This window comes from Mus caroli, unplaced genomic scaffold (genome assembly GCF_978045245.1).
Source record: "Mus caroli unplaced genomic scaffold, Mus_caroli_1 scaffold_2, whole genome shotgun sequence".
Lineage (NCBI taxonomy): Eukaryota > Metazoa > Chordata > Mammalia > Rodentia > Muridae > Mus > Mus caroli.
The window spans coordinates 63,009,582-63,031,246 of record NW_028227257.1 but is presented as its reverse complement, the minus strand read 5'-3'; the positions used below and the strand labels follow the sequence as shown (position 1 = coordinate 63,031,246).

Sequence of the window (21,665 nt, the reverse complement as noted above, 5' to 3'; positions counted from 1 at the left end):
ATCATTTCAATTTCTGTATGTAGACCTTCCCTGGACTATATAGCCCCCAAGATGATGGGGACCACGGGAGACTGGAGAGCCTGTAAGCATCCCTGTGTGTACTGTTGTAAGTAGGGAAACAACGGATGGTTTTTAGCTAATTTTTAACTTGAAGGCTCACTCACTTGGAATTGCGGCTCCAGGTCCGTTGGTGTTCATATCCTTCTGTACCTCGAAGCTTAGCCTCTACAAGAGGAGGAGGCATAATGGATTGATACTAAAGGCTACAGAAAAGTAAAAGACCTAGGGCTCCCCACACCCATCAGCAGGAGCTAGTGCTGCAGCTAGTTATTTGCTAGTGGAAGAAATTCATACCCATGAAGGTGTAAGAAGGCAGCAAGGGTGGAGCTTAAGGTTGCCAAAGCTTTGGCTTGACCTACCTGTCAAAGTGGCATAAATGTGGTTACTATTTCCTTTTTTAGTTGTTTGGAAAGCACCACCTCTATGCTTAGTCCACACAAAATGACATACATCACACGGTAAGTCCCAGTAGATGGATAGTACCATGTCCCCAACTTGATATATTTCTCCCCTTCTTCTACCTTCCAACACTAAAATACCTGCTCACCTGTGCGAACTGAAGGAAAGGCTTGTCTATGATAAGGTATAAGAGACTTAATGCTTCAGAAAATACGCAAGTGCAATGAAAACTGGTTAAAACAAGAAAGAAACATTTGTAGCAATTGGGATTTCAGTGGGTGAATTTACTTTTCTAGTGACAAAGTAATAATAATATTCTGTAGGCTACTATTCAACCACCATGACAAGATACCCCTTGTGCTGGCTTGTTTTATGTCAGTCATCAAAGAGGAGGGAGCTTCAATTGAGAAGGTGTTTCCATAAGATCTGACTGCAGGCAAGCCTCTAGTACATTTTCTTAATTGATGGGGTGGGCCTAACCTATTGTGGGTGGTGTCACTTCTGGACTGGCGGTCCTGGGTTCTATAAGAAAACAGGCTGAGCAAGCCATGAGGAGCAAACCGGTAAGCAGCGCTCCTCCATACCCTCTGCATCACTCCTGCCTCCGGGTTCCTGCCCTTATTGATTTTTGCTGATAAACTACTATATGGCACTGTAAGTGAAATAAACCGTTCCCTATCCAAGTTGCTCTTGATTATGGTGTATCATCATAGCAATGATAACCCTAACGAAGGCATCCAGAGGCAAATCACAGATTTTGTCATTTTGAGACCTACAGGAGGGATGTGAAGATTAGTCAAGCCAGTTGGGCTAATCTGGACCATGCCGCCCAGGTCTTACCCTTGGGTGGGCTGACACACTACTAAACAGCCCCATGAAGATCCCCACAGCGTCAGACATCAGTGGAATAGACAGATGACAAATGCTTGAGTGGTGATTTTTTTTTGAGCAATGTTGCAGACCCTGTACTGGGACCTGGCCAGCTCTAATCGGAAAGACATAGCAGGAAGCGCATCAGAAATCAATGTGGTGTGAATCAGAGAGCTAGAAGGCAACTCACCAGCCTGGGGCAAGGGTAGGGCGAGGACTCGAATCTCAGTGGTAGAGATGCACTTGCCAAGCATGTATGCACAAGGTCCTGGTTAATCTGGGTCACAGGGAGAGCCCTATTGTATGTTAACATGATCAAAATGTTCCTGTCACAGGTATATATTACTAAAAAACTCACATTGTGTAGCTCGTGTATTCATTTCTTCAACAATACCTATTGAGAAGAACTTTTGATTCCTACGAAGTCCAACTTGTTAAACATATCATTTAGGGTTACTGCATGTCCTGTCCAGAAGTGCCTTCTTAAATATTGCATGAATATTCACCTCTATTTCCTCCTAGGAGCCTTATTGTAATAAAATATGTTGGGTCATCTCAAGTTATTTTTCATGTGTGGTATACTTTACAGACATATGAATGTATGTACGTTTGAGTGTGTGTGTGTATGTGTGTGTGTGTGTATGTGTGTGAGTGTGTTTGTGTGATTTCTTACATCAGCATTTGTGGAAAGAACACCCATTCTCCTTGACTTGATTTGGTGTTTTTGCAGAAGAACAATTGACTATGTGTGCATTTACCCCAGAACCTGCTATTCTGTCCCTCTGATCTAGTTTGTTTCTTGTGCCTGCTCATCTTAATTAAACTGCAGCTTCACAATAAGTCCTGAGAACAGGTAGTATAGTGTTTCTCAACTTTATCGCCAGCTACCTTGAGTCCTTTCATGTCCTGTGAGTCCTGGTTACATCACCTGAAATTGAAGCTGATGTCGCTCAGTCTTTTCCTTTTGAATTGATAACCTGCCTTTGACTTCACTGATGTTTCCTTTCTCAGCATTCAATGTAGAGTTAAACCTGTCTAAAGAGTTGTTCTTTTGGATACTCTTTATTTTTCAGTTCAAGACTTTTCTCGTTTGGCTCCTTTTGTTTCTGTCTCTGTTGAAAGTCCCCATCTGTGCATCTTTGAATTCTCCAGCATATTTTTAAGAGGTGTTTAAAATTCTCGGTCTGCTATTTCCAACACCCCCGTGCTATCTCTGAGTTCACTTTTATCGACCTTTTTCTCTTACAGCTGCCAGTCATGTTATCCTGCTTTATTCATTAATTTAATTTAAAATAACAGAGTATTTCTCTCCCACCCTTCTCCCCTCCCTCCTCTGTCTGTCTGTCTGTCTGTCTGCCCGCCTGCCTCAAACTTACGGCAATCCTTCTGTCTTAGCCTCTCCAGTCCTGGAACTATAATCATAAGCCACCACATCTGGCTCTATGCTATATAATATGTCTTACAATGTCTTATTCCATGCCTAACAGTGTGGTCACAATATGAGAATCAGGCCTATGCTCCTCTATATGGAGCCTACAACTGATCTCGTCAAGACTTGGACATAGGTTTTGGTGAGAGTGAGTGAAGAATAGCCCAGTCTTCATGTCCTGCTTGTGAGCCCAAAAATGCTGTCTATCCATTCTCAGCCCAGAACTGCAGTCCCAGATCAGCCGTTAGGCCTCTTCGACTCACACAGCTGCTGTATTAATCTTCAAGTCAGTAGAAAGGTGAGGAACTAGAGTGGTACGTTAGTGGTTAAGAGCACTGGCTGCTCTTCTAGAGGACTTGGGTTCAGTTCCCAGCACCCAAATGGCAGCTCACAACCACCTTAACTACAGTTCCAGGAGATGGACACCCTCTTCTAGTCTCTGCAGGCAGGCAGGCAGGTGCACATGTGTGAGGGTGTATGTGTGTGCACACAGAGCAGACATACACAGAAATAAAAAAAATAAAATGTTTAAAAATAGTTTTTTAAAAAAGAGATGAACAACATAAAATCACTATAGTTCAACACTGGCATCGGACCTCAGGGTTCTTTGTCCGGGACAAACACTCCTGTAACATAGGAAGTTTTCTATCGATGCACATTTAGGCTTGTTTTTTTGCTTTCTGAGAAATTTAATGACCTTCTGTGCATTTAGCATGGTTTGTGAACATCTTATGGCAGCATCGAGAGCCACCTCTATCCACACTCGTGATTACATTATATGCATTAAGCACCACCACTCACCAGCTCTGAGTCCACCTGGGTAGTCTGTATCTACCCACAAACACTGGGCATTGAACTTTTGACTGTATCAGAGTCTGCAGCTAGGTACTTGCCAACACTCTGGCTTTACCATCATAGTGTGTTCACATCCAACTTCTACCTGACAGTTTTCTCTTTTCCACCCTCACCTATGTGAAAGACTGGATGGATATGCTGGAAATTTAATACTAAGTTGATACTTTAAACTTAATAGAGGCATCCCCTAAGCACTGACTGGGGGACGTGGTGCATATGTTTCTCTTGGGTGAGGTGGTACTGGGGGCATCTTCTACCTTGGCTTCCAGATTAGACATTCACTTGATGATACAGAGGAATGAGCATCCTTCTCTGCCCATGCCAGCTTTTAGCAGACTACCTCGTAAGGCACGCTGCTTGTGCTCAAACCCTTGTCTCAGGATCTGCTTCTGGGACAGCTCAAACCTAGGCACACCTATTTTCATCTATCCTAGCACAACCTTTAGAGCTTCCCATCACTCCTGACCATCTTTGCAGAGGAGACCAAGTACAGTAAAACAGTTTGTCGTGGGCAGCGCTTGGTAAAGAGAGTCAGGATTCGTGTCCCAAACTTGCAGAACCATGTGGCCTCCCATGGCCTTCTGCTGTGGGTCTGTTCTCTGCCTTGCTGTGCCAAGGCCAAGGCATTTCCATCATCCAGACTGAGTGTGTGTGTGTGTGTGTTTTGGAGGAAGTACTGCATTCTCTCACTTCCTTAAAAAAAAACCCCAAAACCAACAGAAAACAGAGTCTCCAGTGGGAAGAGCACATACTTAAGTCCACAGTTTCTTTTCATTTTGAATACCCAGGAACTCATCATCGGAGTGTGGACAGTCAGATATGACATGGGCTGCCTAGGACAGTGCAGAGATCAGCTATTTTCGTGGTGTGTAACCACAGTATCTCCTTGTCAGTCTTTCCTATCCCCTCTTTATACTAAAGGATATTAATGCTCCCCAATTGCGTAGTATAGTAGGTTTCCTTTGGAAAATCTCATACTATCATGCATGAAACATGTATAGAACACACTAGGGTCATATTGAGCCTTAGCTTTCCTTTTCTTGCTCCCACCCTTCCTCTTTCTAAATAGTGCTCCTCCTCTCCCCCTCTTCCTCTTCCTCTTCCTCCCATCCTCTTCTCCTTCTCTTTCTCCTTCTTCTTCTTTTGAGACAGGGCCTCACTGTAGCCCTGCCTGGCCTGGAACTCACTATGTAGCTCAGAATGGCCTGCAACTTCAAGACATCTATCTGCCTGCCTCTGCTTCCCGGGTGTTGAAATTAAAGGTGGGCACCACTGCACTCCATTCTCCTTTTTCTTTTCATGCTGAGTGCACAATAATGATGAACAGAGGTTGTAAAAAGTGGATACAAGGAGAATTGATTTGATCGGTGTATGGTGTGTGTACACATGTATACATGGAAATGTCATGCTAATACCATTAATATATAATAGTTAATATTAGCAAAAATTAAAAATAAAAGATTGAAAAATACATGAACAAAGCAATCGTGATTTATTAATATCAAACTAAGTATCCAAAATTCATATATGTAATTAGCCAGGCAGTGATGGCACATGCCTTTAATCCCAGCACTTGGGAGGCAGAGACAGCCGGATTTCTGAGTTTGAGGCCAGCCTGGTCTACAGAGTGAGTTCCAGGACAGCCAGGGCTACACAGAGAAACCCTGTCTTCAAAAAAAATATATGTAATTATAAAAATATATACATAATTATAAATTGTGAGCTATCTGCATACATACAGACATACACAGGACTGATCTCTTTTAATCTAGAGTTGTTTTCTTCATATTTTCCCCTGTGACACTATGAAGGTCCACTTCCTCAGTTAGCTAAATCTACCTGTGATTGGTGACAAGGTAATAGGACTCTAAGCCATTGGGCACACAGGCAGTGTGGGAGACTACAGGCACAATAAGTAAGGGGACTGTGTTCGTAGAGTAGAGCCAACTCATAAGTTATTACAGAGACTGAGCACTCATCCTTAGCAGGAACTGAAGATAGCTGGGTAGCCAGCAGTGTGGCTCCTGTGGCTGACCTCTGGAAAGAGGTCTGTATCAGATGCTGTTTGCTTTATTGTGTAGTCGGAGTGGCCCAGGCCTGGAGGTAAATGGCGAAGTTCTTGGATGAAGTAAAGTTGGAATCTAAGGTGAGAAAGAAGGGAAGGAAGTATGGAAAAGTCCCTATGCTCACGCAGGAAGCAAGTGAATGTAGAGTTAGCCAACTGCTCAGCAGACTCAAGGGTGCTCTGTAGGGTGTGACTATATGTTAACAAGTACGCTCACTCATATATGATAATTAGGGGGACACCCGTTTCCTGAGTGCTTCAGTTCCTCTTTAAAATGGGGCTGTTCAAAAGGTCATATAAACAAGTCCATACTACAGTTTGACAGGTCACTGAAAGGAGACAGAAGAACTCTCTGCTCTTCTAATTGGGAATTCTCACTTTCCATCTGAGCCTTCAGATGATTTTATCCTCAACATCCATCTTGCTCCTATGAATCTGTGTTCTCCTTCAGGATAAAATTATTACTCTCTGCTCTTTGTTCCTCCTGTAGTAGTACCTATGTTCTTTTGTTCACTTCAATCACTGGTGTGCCCCCTGTTCAAGCTCCATCTTGGCAGCTGTTTCTGCCAAACGGTACAACCATCTAGCAAGATGCTCAGTGCCTTTCCCAGAGCCCTGACCTGTTCTGCACTAAAAAGGAAGGAAACAGCACGGCCGCCACCTCACAATCGCTGCAGAAGCAGCTGGACTGAGCAGACTTCAGCCTCTTCTAGGCTCTGCTGTAAATCCCACCTCACTGCTCCTTCATTATAAAGAAGTTATAATGAAGGCAAGAGATTTTATTCTTCGTTTCTGGTAGTAAAACCTTTAACTCACTTTTGCCACACATAACGAAGAAGAAAGCTTGCCTCTTGGATTTTCAGTTAATTTAAGTATTGCTCCCTTTCATTTATTCTCTCTGTAATCAGCCCTAGGCTATTATAATTAGCACTTTGCATTGGAAAAATCAGTATTCTTCTTTTCTGGAAATGCCTTTAATTCTTCATCAGCATCATTTTGGTTGCCAAGCAACCCTCAATTTTATGTCCCATATTTGATGGAATTATGCCAGCATTATTTTCTTAGGATCAATTTTAGGATAGAGTAGAAACCTTGTATGCTAGCATGCTTCTTGGCATGTAGTAATGTTCATCGCAGAATCCCAATTGGTTAAGATGTGAATATTGAACACACAGAGGTATGGAGAATCTATCCATAGACATGCACTATGTTCACAGTATCCATGCATATCCATTGGAGAATGCTGAGACAAACCCAAGAATGTTCATAGCTAACATTGTTTGTGGGGGTAGGATACAGAACTGTAATTTTTTCCTTTTAAAAAGTTTTAAAAATGATTTTTAATTTTGTTTTACATGCATTCCCGTGTTTTGCCTGAATGTGTGTTTGTGTGAGGGTGTCAGATTTACTGGAACTGGAATTATAGATGGTTGTGAGTCACCATGTAAGTGCTGGGAATTGAACCAGGATCCTCTGGAAGAACTGCCAGTGCTTTTGACCTCTGAACCATCTCTCCAGCCCCAATGTTTTTTTTTTTATTTTTAAACTGTATTTTTGAAGTTTCCCAGAGTGAAGCAAATGGTTTTTAAAAGCTATTAAAATTTTTTAAAAATATGAATTTTGAGTATTAGTTAAATATTTGTAGCTATAGGAACATAAGAATGTGAATTAAATAAATATATATAATATTAACATAAACATCGTACTGTTCACAATAATTATCCAAAGGCTGGTTATTTCTAAAATAATAGTGAATATTTAAATAGATAAGTACTGTTAATGTTTTATGTATCTCGTCACAAAACGGCCTACTTAGGAGCAACATAGGTTCAGTCTACAGAAATAACTTAGAAAAATGAGATTTAAATGTGATGAGAGTTCTAGTCTTCTAAGGTTATTGGTTCTATAAACAGTTAAAAGCACTTTATACATCAGTTCTGAAGGGTTTCCTTCAAGTTCACATTCAATATGATATTTGAGATCACGCTATTTCTTCCTCCAGACACTGCTTGGTTTTAGAACTGATTTTAATCATCTGTGACAGAGTCAGAGAGAGCAGGGTTCTGCGTGCCAGAATGACCTGTGTGCAATAGTCTAGTGTATAGTAGGACCCAGAGTGGCCTTAAGCTAATCCCAGAAATAAAGCCAAAGGCTTTCTCTCCTCCAGCAATAACTTGCAAACTTTACTGATTATTCCCAATAATGCATATTATATACACTGAATGAATTAAAATAATTTTCATTTTAATTAAAATGACAGGAAGATATTTTCCAAGTGGGTGAAGTATAGATTTTAAGTTTCGAATTAATAAAGGGTTAAAAGGCTAAGACAAATTTAGCTACATAAAACCATGGAATTTCTACGTATTGTAAGAGTAAAAATAATGAAAGGATGAAAATAGGAGAAAGGCCATCAGCAAATGCTAGCCAAGAAAACAGGTCCAAACCTCTAGCAACAGAGAGTCTTAAACAGCGGATAACAAACAGGTATGAAGAGACTGTTCATGACCAGGAACACAGCTACACACAAACTCATTACAAAAAACCACACCTGCTTAGCAAAGCTCGTGTGTTCATTCCACTGAGGCTGTCAGCACGCAGAGGGAATAAAAGCAAATGAACACTGCAGACGGAGCCCCAAACAGGTAGAGATGGGTCATAACATGTGGAGGTCAGAAGTATAAGAAATTGAAAAAGTAAGAGACGCTTAATCCTGCAGAATGTGTGGAGGTGAGTCAAGGGGGAATATATATATATATATATATATATATATATATATATATATATATATGTAATTGGTTCAATTACAAATGAAAATCTCTTGGATTTATCTTTGTTCCATAATAACGTCTTTAAGAAAATCCCAGCTTTGTTGATGTTTAATTTCTTCATCCTGCCTTGTCTTGTCTTGACCACAGACAAGGAGAGTTGGTTACTTAGGGTATGAAAGAACCAAAAACCATGTCAGCCTTACTCCTAACTGAGTGATACAGAACATGATTGTCAGCTTTGAGGGTCCCCTCCCTCTAGACTCTGCTCTGACAGCACCCCGGGTTTAGTACTGACAATGCCGTTATGCTGGTAAGCGTTTAACCTCGAGCTCTTAGAGGGTTGGGTTTGAGGAGGCTGGGCTGGCAGTAATGTTACTTATTCCCAAGGTGTGACTATACTGGCAAAGCTAAGCTCCCAGCCTGCCTTGCTGCAGATGGACCAGTGGGGGCACTGCCCTGCTCTGCACTGCACTGCACTACACTGCAGCAAAAGCCTCTGCAGTGTTTTCACCATACAGGCATGATGGACACATCCTCCTAAGCACACAGAACAGTAAACATGACCACGCATTAGAAAGTGACCAATTTCCAATGCTTGTCTTCTATGAACTTACTCAGCACACATGTAAATAACAGAATCTTTAATGGTGGCTATGTTTAACAACTGGCTTGCAAAATTAGACAAAATAGAACAGGTTAGATCTTGTGTGCTGGATAATCAACCAGTATGCCACAGCTGGCAGATCAGGCTATTATCTCCCTCCACTCTCATACTCACACTTCCATGTTCATAAAAAAGATAATACATTACAGGCCCATCTCCTCCTCAACATCGTCAGCACTTGGCAATACACCCATTACCGTCCATTTTTAGTATTCTCACGCTCATGACTGGCCATATGGTTTTTAAGATCCAATAGGTATGAAAAGATGCCCCCTTTTCGGATCTGCAACCCTATATGTGGAACAACATTATGAACTAACCAGTACCCCAGAGCTCTTGACTCTAGCTGCATATGTATCAAAAGATGGTCTAGTTGGCCATCACTGGAAAGAGAGGCCCATTGGACTTGCAAACTTTATATGCCCCAGTACAGGGGACCGCCAGGGCCAAAAAGTGGGAGTGGTGGGTAGGGGAGTGGGGGGGGGTGTATTGGGGACTTTTTGGATAGCATTGGAAATGTAAATGAGGAAAATACCTAATAAAAAATATTGAAAAAAAAAGATGCCCCCTTTTCAACATTATAGTCGATTCGGCAAGGATCATTAAGTTATTAATAATTAATTTACTTATTAAGGATTATTAAGGATGTCAGACTGTTTGGCATTGAAGTACCTAGCATCAGCAAGTGCTTCAGGCATGAGGCAACAATTAGAGGGCCAGGAGGTAAGTTTGCCCCTAAGATGCCCTTCTCCGAGGCTCTCAGAGGGCCAGCCACTGTTCTGTCAACAGAACAGACTGCTTTTGAATTCCTTTTATTTTCCAATGAAAGCCTTAAAGAATCTACTGGCAAACAGGATCATCTGGCTGGTTGTTCAGGGCTTCCCTGAACATTTCTCTGGCTCCTCCCAGCTCAGCCTCTTCTGGAAGGCCTGTGAGTCCAGGAGACTGGCTGGGGACAAGAATGGAGACCTTACTGTAGCATCAGGAATGGATCGGAACAGCCCCCAGCCCCCAGCCCCGAGTGTAAAGCTGACAGGTTGTAAATTTCGCTGATAGCTTGTGCTGGGATTTCCAACATGCTCCCAGGCAAAGAGTATCTCTAATTAAACCTTGCTGGACCGCTTTCATGCTTTCTGGCTTCCCCGAGAGCTTTATTTGTTTATAAATTGAAAAGCCTACTTGTTCCATTGCTTCTCAGAGCTGTTTGTTGTTGGTTTTGTTTTCTTAGAAAGCCTAAGAACATGTTCTGGGATGTCCAAGGAGCAAGTGGGCTACAGGGAAGTGGTGATCAGTATCAGTTCATGAGGGGCTGCATGTCTGACAAACTCACACAGGATGAGACTCTATTCCAGCAGAGAGAACACAAGCCTCAGAGAGCCAACCTGAGCTTTGGTCTCAGCAGCTGGTCCAGTAATGAGCTGGGCCAGGCATGTGTCCTTTCCTTCCTCGGAATCCCAGTTCCCTATCAGCTAAGAGAGGAAACTAACAAGGCACAGTGCCCAGCAGGGTCAGATCAGGGAAGGCCCATCCCCCACTGCACCCATGAGCCATAAGTGCTCAGCTACTCCACACCCTCTGTCTTTCAGTCAGCAGTAAGATTCATTTCTCTGGGTCCACCTACTGAAGAAAAGTACCCAGAACTCCTGAGAAATTGTGGCTCTTAGGCATCATCGTTTGAAGGACTGATTTTGTCCCAGTACATAGGGAGGGTTCCTGGAGATAATGCCACACAGGAAAGTTTGAGGTGAAGAGGGTTAAACCATCTCCTTCCTCAGACCCAAGAGTCACCAGAACTCACACACATGAAAGGGAAGATATTGCAGGGGCACTGGCTGATATCACCCCAGCAGAGACATGGCAAAGGGCTCTTTAGCCTAAGTGGCACATGGAACAGAGAATGCCAGTTCTCTCCACAGTGCTAGCACCAGGCATACTGGACACTTCTGACACCCCCAGGTGTTTAGGTTAGGGTGCCCCCGCAAATGACTGTTTGCTGTTTTCTACGAGAAACCTTGTAAATCTGGGGAATTCCACTGAGGAGGCTTCAGGGACAGCTGTGGCTTACCCATGGGGGTTGTTATCAGCAGTAGGTAAGGCTTTGTATATGTGACCTTATATATGTGGCTTGGTGCCTACAGGTGTCAGTGCTAAGTACTCATCTGGGTCATAGAGCGTGGTGTGGTGCCTGTCTCCTGTACACCTTGCCTCAGTGTGCAGAGTTAAAGCTGCAGAGAGATGAGGAACATACAACCGTCACTTTGCTGTGGAGGGGACCGTGGTTCCAGCAAAGCACGGGCTTGCCCTTACTCAGCTCCAGTTTCAAAGACTGTAATTCCTTAAGGTCTATAAGGAGCTTAGTATTCAACTAGCCCACAGTACAGAAACTACTCTCACTAGTTTTAGGGTCTTTCTAGTTTGGGAAACATTAGTACAACGCATACACATAGAAACTTACAAATATAAGTTTGACTCAATTAACTTCAGTTGATGGTATAAAGGTGAAGTCTGACTATTTCTTGCACTGAACGGAATGTGGTTTCTAACTGAGGGAGACCAGGCCTGCAGACTAGCAAGCACAGGTTGCCAGCCTACCTTGTGCAACACAAAATCTGAAATCTCTTCTGAGACTATGAGGCCTGTCTTGGGAAGTGAGGCACATCTGCACGAGCTCAGGGTACAAATAGCTGCTGGGGGGGGGGGGTAGAGGCAGAAGAAAAAGGCAGCCTGTTTTCTATTTAGATGGTGGGTACAGGGTGTGTTGTTTCAGATCTCAGATGCCCCACTTTTCTTCTTGTTCACCCAATGGAGATAATAATACTTGACCTACTTCAGGGTTGTTTTGAATATAGAAGAAAAATTAATACACAGGGAACACCAAGAAAAAATATAACACTCCATATAATATAAGCCACTTGGATGCACTGTCCTTGGCCCTGACATCCGGATCTGGACACGGAGGAACTGCTTGCTACCGTGCTTTCTGAGGCACGTGTGCAACTGTTCCCTGATGCTATCAGAGTTCTCTTGCACGGAGAGGAGACATGAAAGAACCTTGTAACTTGGGGTATTTCATTTTTCCACTTGGCCCCAATGCTCGGAGCCCTCTTGCAAAGTGAGGAAGAAGCGAAAAGTCTAAGTGCTTCTCATAGGCTTTTAACCTGTTACCGGATGGTGTGTTTCACCTGCTGTGATGATCTACCTCATCATGCTGGGATCTCGTTAACTAGCAGCCACAGTAGCATGCCCTCAGATTAAAACAGAAGGTCGGAGTGGGCTGGTGCAGGGGTAAAGCTACAGACTGGAGGCTTGGTGTTTCTAATCACAGATCTGTAACCTTCTGATACAGAGAGGTTTGCTGGGGGCCATCCACAGTACCTTCATTTGCATGCGTATCCTTAAAGGCCTTCTATTCCAGCCTTCCAAGAGAACAGTTGCTGGAAGGGATGGACAACTGACAATTACGCTCAAGAGACAGCTTTCAGTATACACGTCTCAATGCCCATGAGGTTTAAACAGTATCTAGATTATCCCTTAGGTGTACCTGAGACATGAATAAAACCTCAGTTTCCAGAAAAATCTACCTACCTTTTGTCTCCTCAGGTCAGTTGTCTTCCCTCTCCAGTACCCAAGTCAGACTCTCTGTGACCACAGGCATTGTCTGCTTACTCGGTCTCACAGGAGTCACCACCTGAGGCCATCAAGCACTCGGAAGGCTGGCTGCTGTGGCATGAACTAAACTTTACACTTGGTTTTGTTTTAACTAATTAAAATGTGTCTGACAATGGCCCCTGTGTTCGGGGGCTGTGGGTGCTGTGTACACAGCCTCATGAAATACATCCTAGGCATCATCATGAAGGTGAAATGAGCAGGTAGGAAAAAGTAAAGAAAGGAATTAGTCAAGTTGCCTTTATCTTCAAACCGGCTTTTCACGGCTCAGAGTGTTGCTCCTCCCACAAGAGCTAGGTCAACTGATAACAAGAGGAGGCCCACTCACAAAGGCATCCTTCTAATTCTTCCCTGGCTTTGGCTGTTTTGTGTCTTTCATATAAACTCTGTGATGGGAGATTCTGTAACATATAATACAGAAAGCTCGGGGTTTTGTCCACAGCATGCCTATGCCCCAGGGTATGTGAGGTGATGACTGGTCCTTATCAATAAGTGCCCTGATTCAAACCCTACCTAGTACAAGAAACTTGCTCCTGAACACCACACCTTCATTTGTTATTTGTGTGTGTGTGTGTGTGTGAATGTGTTCCTGAACACCACACCTTCGCTTATTATCGTGTGTGTGCATGTGTGTATGAGTGTATGTGTGTGAGTGTGTGACTGTGTGTGTTTTCCAAACACTGCACCTTAACTTATTATCACAGGTATGTGCATGTGTGTGTCTGTGTGTGTGTTCCTGAACTGGGTATTTCACAGGTGTCATAAGTGCTAATGAAACAGCCACTTGGTCACTGTGACTTTCTTGGGTGCCACCCAGTGCAGGGTCAGGCATAATTACAGACTTAATAAATGCTTCTTGGTAGTGGCCTGAGGAACTTTAGTCTCAGTGGCACTTACTCAGCTCCTGATCTTTAAAGCACCACTTTTTACCTTCACATAGTGCAGGAAACAATGTACCATTGCCTTGGTAGGGCTGGCTGGGGGAGTGGGTTCTGATTGGTTATTTCTGGAAAGGACTCCAGAATTGACCATGTATTTTTGAGGTTGAAGCTACAAGTATTTGAAGGGTAAGAAAACAGGCTTGAACTCATCAGGTAGTTGGATGACGGGTAGAAAAAGAAGAGAGTTCACATGATAAACACAGTGATGGCCCCAGTGTTCTCAGCAGTGAAACAGAGAGTAAAGGTCCTTGTTCATGCAATAGTTATACAGTGCTCTCTGCAGGTCTACTGAATACAATTAGCAGTCAAGGAGCTTATCTAACAACACTAATGACTACCACATGGCCACTGGTCTCCACCAGCTTCTAGCTGTCTCCTTGAATGTATAAATTGTTTATGATGATTTTGAGACACAAAGTTATTCAATCTGGAGGTGAAGATGTAGCTTAGTGGTAGAAAACTCATCTTGAATTAGTCTTTCGGGTAAAGATAAACCAGGGAGCAGAATGAATGGCCTTTTCTTTTTCAGGGATGGAGCCTGCACTCAAGCCCTTGCCTGTTAGGTAAACACTGAGCCTGAGTCACACACCCAATCTGCTTCCTTTCAAAGTCAAGAAGTCTACAGCCAACAGTACTTAAAAGTAGTGATTCTCAAAGTGGAGTTCTGGGAGCAGCTGTCAGGGCCTCACCTGGGACCTTGTTAGAAATGCAAATTGTTGGACCCCACCCTGGCCAGACTTACTCAGGCAGAAACTCTGGGGGTGGGACCTAGCCATCTGCATTACTAAAAAAAAAAAAAAAAAAAAAAAAAAAATCAAAACCCCCAAACTGTGTGTGCAAGAATGTTTAAGAAGCATGGTTTTAAACCAAAACTGAGGCAGTTGCACAAAAAGAATCTCCCCAAAGTGCCAAGTCTTCCCCAAGTCTATAAATAAGGTCCTTGTTTGGACCTAAACACCAACAGTCCCCACTTCTGAGAGCTGAGCACAACTCCCCTCTGCTCTCCAGGAGGATCAGGCTGGGGTGGGCTGATGCTTCAGAGCCGAGTCCTACAAATTCATCTCCTTCCCAGAGGGAGATGCATGAGCATAGAAATGGGGACATGGGGATGCTGAAACATCTCTGAATTAATGGGTTTCACTGAAATCTGTCGGTTTTAATCCTGCCCCTTTGGAAGCAAACCCAACATTTAGTACTACTTTCAAGTCACCATTTCATAAGCAACCATCAAAGGAAAATGTTTGGATAAAAAGAAATCTTTTCAGGGCACTGCTTGTTGGCAGTACAGAGGGGAGCACCTGGACCATACACCGCCGCTGGCCTATGTGCCCATGTGCTCAGGTCCTCCCACCTCGACCTGCAACACATGGGCTCCTCATCTTCTAGTCACAAACACAGCACAAGACCAGATTGTAAGGGGGAACTGTCAAGACCTTATTTGTCCAAATGACCTAAAAGTTTTCAAATTGTATTTGGCGGTGTGAGACAGACTTATGATTTTTCAACCACAAGAACTAGAGGAGAAGAATAACCAATATCAATTTGTGATTTTTTTTTCCCAACATGAGACAAACTACCATGTGAGGAAAATGCCAACTTCGCTCACTAAGTTCTCACTTCAAATTGTACTTCTCATCACGACCTATTCCACCCACATAGTCATGTGCCGTAAGCGCTACAGACTGTCTCCAACATTTCAAAAGCTCGAAAGCTATTTTTAAAGGCAAAATACAATCTAGGTTGCTCTTGTATAAGACACTTTTTAAGGCAAAGAACAAAGTAACACAGCAATCTCTATATAGGTGGGCAGTTGCCCAACTCACCAAAAGATTGAATGCAGCTGTCAATAAGATCATCCAGGCTGGCTCCTTTGGCCAAATGTCCCAGGGACACCATCATTCGGAACTGGGTGATCTGGGCCAAGCTGGGCTGGGCAGGGAGAGGGCTGTTGGTTGATTTGGCCTCTAGTCTTGCTTTGGGGCCAGCTCTGGAGCCATGGCAAGGTTTCCTGGGGGAAAGAGAGACTCAAGTGAGGATAGACAGAGCAGCTGGGGGTCTCAATGGCAGCTCCAGGCTCCGAAGACCAAGCAAAGAGGAGATAGGACAGTGAGTCCCTGAAGCTGGGCTGGTAGAAGGCATACCCCTCCCACTTGGCAAAAGCACTGAACAGACTGGTTGGCTGTTAAAGAGACATCTCCTCAGCAAATGGCAAGGTGAGATTCCAGGGCAGCAATAGCCTTCTCCCCATTGGTGTAAGGACTGCTCTATGCTGCCGTCTCTCTTCCAGAAGGGGAGATGCAGAGGGAAGAAGCTACCTTGGGAGCCCTTAGCTTCTAGTTGCTAGGCTACAGACCGGGGGGTCTGAAGGACTGGTTCATTTAGCATCCTTTTTGGATAGTTTCATTCATTTAAGCAATGCCAAAGATACAGAAGGGCAGGAGGTCCCCTGAACTAGCTTTAAGAATCTTGAAGAAGCAGGGGGTGACATTTAGATTTTTCAGTCACCTCTGCATTTCTTACAAATCTTGGTTGGTTTTAATAAATGGTTTCATTTTTGATAACACAAGGAACCACTATGAATCACTTAGACCAGTAAACAGTATTCCATCGGGTCTTTACATTGATCCTCAACAAAGAGAAACTGGGGAGGGGTTGGCTCTGAGCTGAGCTGCCTGCTCTAGAACTGAATGTAAAATAACCATTTTGGATCTGGAAATGGCTTAGGAGTCTGGTGGCGCTTCGTCTGCTCATCCTTAGCTTGGCATGATCTGGCTGATACAGGTCACCATGCGAAGTGTCTCATGCAGTATGTTTTATTTTCCTCTTTATTAAAAACCACACGGAGACCCACGTCTATAATCTTTGAAGGTTCAATAATGATAGGCATTTTTGCTGATAGCTTTTTTGGCATGTCCTTAGTTCTTTTCTCATTGCACCCTTGGCTAATGTACAGTTTAACTGGCAAAGAAGAGAAGGAGTTAACAGTCTAGAAACATAGCACATACTAGAAACACAAGTCTGCATCGATTCACCGCATACTTATTCCCATGAGTAAGATATTACAGTAGGCCGGGGGTGGGGGGGGGGAGACAGTGGTGAGATGGCCTTTGTAACTTTCTCTGTAAATTATACATGTCCATAGCATGTTACTTACTCTTGTATAAAGCCATCTCGTAGTTCCCTAATACACAAAGCTCTAGTAGGGGAATCTGACCAAGACAACGAGTGTAACCACGTAACTTCTAGGTGAATGTCTCAAGATTGTCGAGGGCAAAGCGGAGGGCAAAGCACTTCCAGGGTCTGGGTGGAAGAGCTCCTCTGACAAGGTCTAAACCTCGCTCGGAAGAGGCCAACCAAATCCTTAGTTAAAACAAGCAAGCAAGCAAGCAAGCAAAAATCCATCCCCCACTCTGCGCACACCTGGGTTTGTAGAAATCAGTCTGCACAAAGACAGTACCCTGAACATAGGACACGCCACACAGCCAGATTCCAGGAGTCACCCTGGCCCTTCCAGTTCTGCTCCAACTTCAGAGCATCGGGCTGTGGTGTGCATGGAGCTCAGTTCCAAGCTGGGACCAATAAAGTGCAGTCACCCTGGTGACTTGGAACATGCTAACCCAAGCCAACGACTCCCAAAGAATCAGGTTGGTGCTGCAGAAATTCACCAAACTCTTGACCACCACTGACTTTTATCCAGACCATGAGACTGTCTGAGAATAAACTGATAACCTGAAAATAGCAACAGCCTGCATGAAGTTTCCATGTTCCAAAGATGCTGTGCAGGAATTTGCATTGTGTATGAAGCTACAGTCTAGAAAGATGCTACCTTGTGATATGGAAACTGAGTCCTACACATACTGAGGCTGTTCATATGGGCTATCTCAGGGACCAGTACCTGGGGTACTTCTTGCTTTTATTCATTTAGTAGGCTTTATTATTTTTTTTGCATGAAACTGTGTGTTTATTACTGCACTGAAATTGGTGAGTCGATTGTCAAGAGCCCAAAAGGGCTTATTCAATGTATAACAACCGTGTGCTTCAGAAAGATGGCTGGTGATGCAGAGGCAGCATCTCAGCTCCTACTTGTTTAGCAGGTCCCTGAAATGGTCACCAGGACCCAAGAGCTGGCTAGTCGTCTCTCCACAGTCCTTTCCCAAACACCTACAGCTATGCAATAGAGATATATTGGCCACAGGTGCACAGCTGGTTAGCAGCCAGCTTCCTTAGCACCAAGGCACACTTCCTAGCTTGGCCCCCTTCCCTTCCTAGAAACAAAGACAACTACCTAAACCTAGCCCAGTGAGGAGCAATTCAGAGGGCATGAGAAACTAGGGAAGGCAAAGTGTTAAAAGCCAACAGCACTCTGTGCACACAGAAGCTTTGTCCAGTCTCTTGACTGCTTGCCCTGGAAAAACTCTCAGGTCACATTCTCTTTTTTTCTTTCTTTCTTTAATTTTTTTTAAAAGTTTTTTTGCTTGTTTTGTTTTTGTTTCTGTTTTTTGTTTTTTGTTTTGTTTTGTTTTTGTGAGACAGGGGTCTTACTATGTAGCCAGAGTGGCTTGAAGCTCTGTTTCAGTCTTTTCTATTCAGTGCTGGAATTGCAAATATGCCCTCATCATACCTGACTGAAAACGAACAATCCTATCACTCCACCAAGATGCAACCAAAGGAATTAAAAGAAATATCTTAATTTCTTTCTTACATGATGCTAGGGACCAAAGCCAGGATTGTTGCATGCCAGGCAAACACTCTTCACCAAGTTAGATCCCAGCCTCACGTCCTTTGCCCTCTCCCCTCCCTCCACCTCTTGGTGAGATGGTTGTAGGTAAGGATTTATACAGTGCTTTATGATAGGCAACTTTGAGAATGCTTTAACCATCTGAAGAATGAACAGCCTCTAATTCTACAAAGTCATGATTTTAAAGGGCAGTAGCCACACGTTTCCAGTTAAACTTATGAATTAAATAAAACAAAATAACAACAATAACAACAAAAACAAAAGCTTGAAAGAAACCCATTAACTTCAAGATGTTTTCTCAGGCCTGCAGTAGTTAGCTTCTGCCTTCCCCACCCCCCAGAGCCTGGGGAGAGGTTTCGAAGTCTGAATCGATTTGGGGGACTTAGTCTTCAGGCACAGTTATCCTCAGGGCAAAGGAGGAAACAGAGGAGGGCCGGGACATCTCATAGTTGTTTATAAGAAAAGGCAGCTTTCACAGGGCCATTTCTGCTGACTGTATCTTCCAGTCCTGCCCCACGCCGCCAATAATACAGAGTTAATTCAATGGACAAACCCATTTATAGTGTAGCGCAAGGTAAGGTTGAGAACACTCAGGGGATGATATGGCCCAACAGGGAATTTTAATGGGCATAGTTACAGATCAGGCATGGTGCGGTCATATCTGAGTCCACGTGAATGGCATTGTGAAGGACACAACGTGCTCGGCCCTAACCAAGGCTAAGTGGTGTCCAGGCAGTTACGGGGTCCTGGTGTTTTGAGGACAAACGCTAAATTTCTTGACATCCCTCCAACCCCCACCCCGGGCCCCTTATTGCTGCCCAAGAGATGGACTGTTCATAGCCATTCTTCCTTCACCTTCCGTCTCCCAAACATCTCTGTAGAGTATAAGGGGAGGAGTGTAGTCTCTTAGACCATTGATTTGGAAACTTTTTTTTCCTCAAAGGGCAGCCAAGCACTGCCACCTCCGCTTGCAGCCATTGCCACGAGTAGCTCCTGAAAGACCAGGAGAGTCCACAAGGTGGCGCTGCCCTAGACCCGCGCCCGCAGCAGGTGCCAGGGGCACGGAAAGTATGCGAGTGGGAGTTCCCGCGGGTGCCCAGATGGAGAGCATCCAGGGAGGTCGACTGTTGTGGGCGCTGGGTAGGTGAAAGGTTTGGTTGGGCCCAGACCACTCCAGATCTACCCAGGTGACCTGTGGCCTCGCCACCCCAGCAGCCCAACTCTGTCTTCCCGTCCCGGTGTGCTGGACTCTGAGGTTGTCTGTATCACGCCTATCTTGACCTGGCTCCCAGGTCCCCGATCATGGTCTACCCCTGTAGGCAACTCTCCTCCGAGGGAGGCGCCCTGGTCGTCTAGTCCCTCCTCGTACCCACTGGAGAGGACCACAGGGCACACCGCTCAGCTATCCTTCCCCAGTAGAGGTGCAGCGCTCTCCGAGGAGACGCAGCTACTCACCGCGGAGCCTCTCTTGCCTTGCCCAGGGTTCCCATGGCCGCGGCTCTCTGCGCCCCTGGAGCCGTCTCACCTAGAGCGGTGGGATCGGCTCGGCCGGGCGCCGCGCATCCCTCGGCCGCCGCTGGCCCTCGCAGCCCGGAGCCGACCACTCTTGGAGCCCGGCGAGCCGACCCAGGCGCACCCGCAGGCACAAAGTTTGTGCGAGCGCGCTCCCTACGCTCGCTCCCGCGCGTGCACACACTCTCTCGCACCAACCACCTGACAGGCGTTGATGTTATCATCAGGCTGGAGGAAACGTGGGGCGCCCTCAGTTCTTCTTCGAATCCTGCCCCCATTACTTGGTAGCGCCCCGAGGCGTTGCGCCGCCCTAGAGTCTCCCTTCATCCCCGCCTGCCATTCATCTCTCCCAGCCCAAGAGTTAGGTCCGAGGGGTGCAGAGTGAGTTGCCCCGAAATTGACAAAGCTAGAGCCTTGCGAAGAGTTACCTCCACCCAAGGCTACGAGTCCCATAGGGGGGTGGGGGCTCTGCTGAGACCCTTTCCCGGATCGCAGGACTGTCTTGTATGTATCAGTGAGGGTACACAGTCGCGTCTGGGCAGGGAAGGCAGAACCCCCCTAAACTACTACGCACTTAGTTCTCGTTGGCACATTTTAAAAAAGAGAAAATCTAGCTGTGTGCACTGCACTACGGAGGAGGCGGTGGGTGTGGAGGTGAGCTGTCAGGTTAGAGGCTGTTGCTTGGGAGTCTGTGGGTGTGGTAGACCAAGGGAGCCAAGTGGGAGTGGAAGGCTAGGGGAGGGGCTTTCTTGCAATGTCAGCGTGCCAGCAGACCAGGCCAAGAGGGGAGACCTACCTGCTACTTGTCTGGAACATGGCCACGGTAATAACAACAGCTAATGCTGATCCAGTGCTGTTTCCTACATGCTACCTCGTTAAGCCACCCCTCCAAACGCAAAGAGGGCACTGCGTAAGATTTAGAGAACACCAGGCTCTCACAGCCAGTAAACCGAAAAGAGAGGTGGCCCAGACTGAGCTCTGCCTGGCGTCTCTAAGTCCCTGCTGGACTGGCCTAATAACACCCTCGTTATTGCTATCACATCCCGTGATCTTCCCAGCCACAACGTTCTGGACTTTAAGACCTCCTTCTGCTATATCGCGTGTTATTTCCTCATGTTTATGTGCAATGTTGTCCTAGAAAAGAATTCAGGATCACTTACAAGAATACACAACCTACAAAAATAAGTATGAGAAACAACAGCAACAAAACAAGGCCGATAAAATGGGGTCAGAAGTGGAGAGCAGTCTAAAATTACATACCAATGTATGCTTACACATTTGGAAAACAGAATCTAATACACACTTGCTTCAAAGGGCTCAGCCAAGCCCAAGAGGAAGGTCTACATAGTTCAGTTGCTTACATATGAAAGATCCCCCCCTACCCCCCAAAAAAGGAAAAAAAAAAAAGAAACAGAAAAAAAGTACTTAAAAGATCCGAGGTTCTTGTCACAGAGCCTGGGAAGACGTTTCTCCTGAGGATACTCCTGCGCATTGGTGATGTCACCTCGGGGTCGTGCAGGATGAGGGCAGAACAGATACAGGCAAACATAGAGTTGAAGACGGTATGCAGGGTGGCATCACTGGGAGCAGTTTTGGATGAGGTGAGAGCCCCCCTTACTTTTCCCAGAATGATGGAATACTTGTGATAGATCAAGATAGTACTCACCTGAGACCTTCCGTGAGCTTCACCTACGC

At 44.9% G+C, this 21,665-nt stretch overlaps 1 protein-coding gene across 1 annotated transcript in view; it reads right to left on the bottom strand.

Moving 5' to 3' along the window:
• Window positions 1-20,514, bottom strand: part of Rasgrp1 (RAS guanyl releasing protein 1) — a 63,822-nt gene extending 43,308 nt beyond the window's left edge. The window contains exons 1-2 of the mRNA XM_021184485.3: window positions 19,914-20,514; window positions 15,544-15,728 (exon numbers count right to left, since the gene is read on the bottom strand). Of these exons, the coding sequence (XP_021040144.2) occupies window positions 15,544-15,728; window positions 19,914-20,248 (520 nt within the window). The 5' untranslated portion in view covers window positions 20,249-20,514. The remainder of the gene's footprint in view (window positions 1-15,543; window positions 15,729-19,913) is intronic.
• Window positions 20,515-21,665: the final 1,151 nt, after the last annotated feature.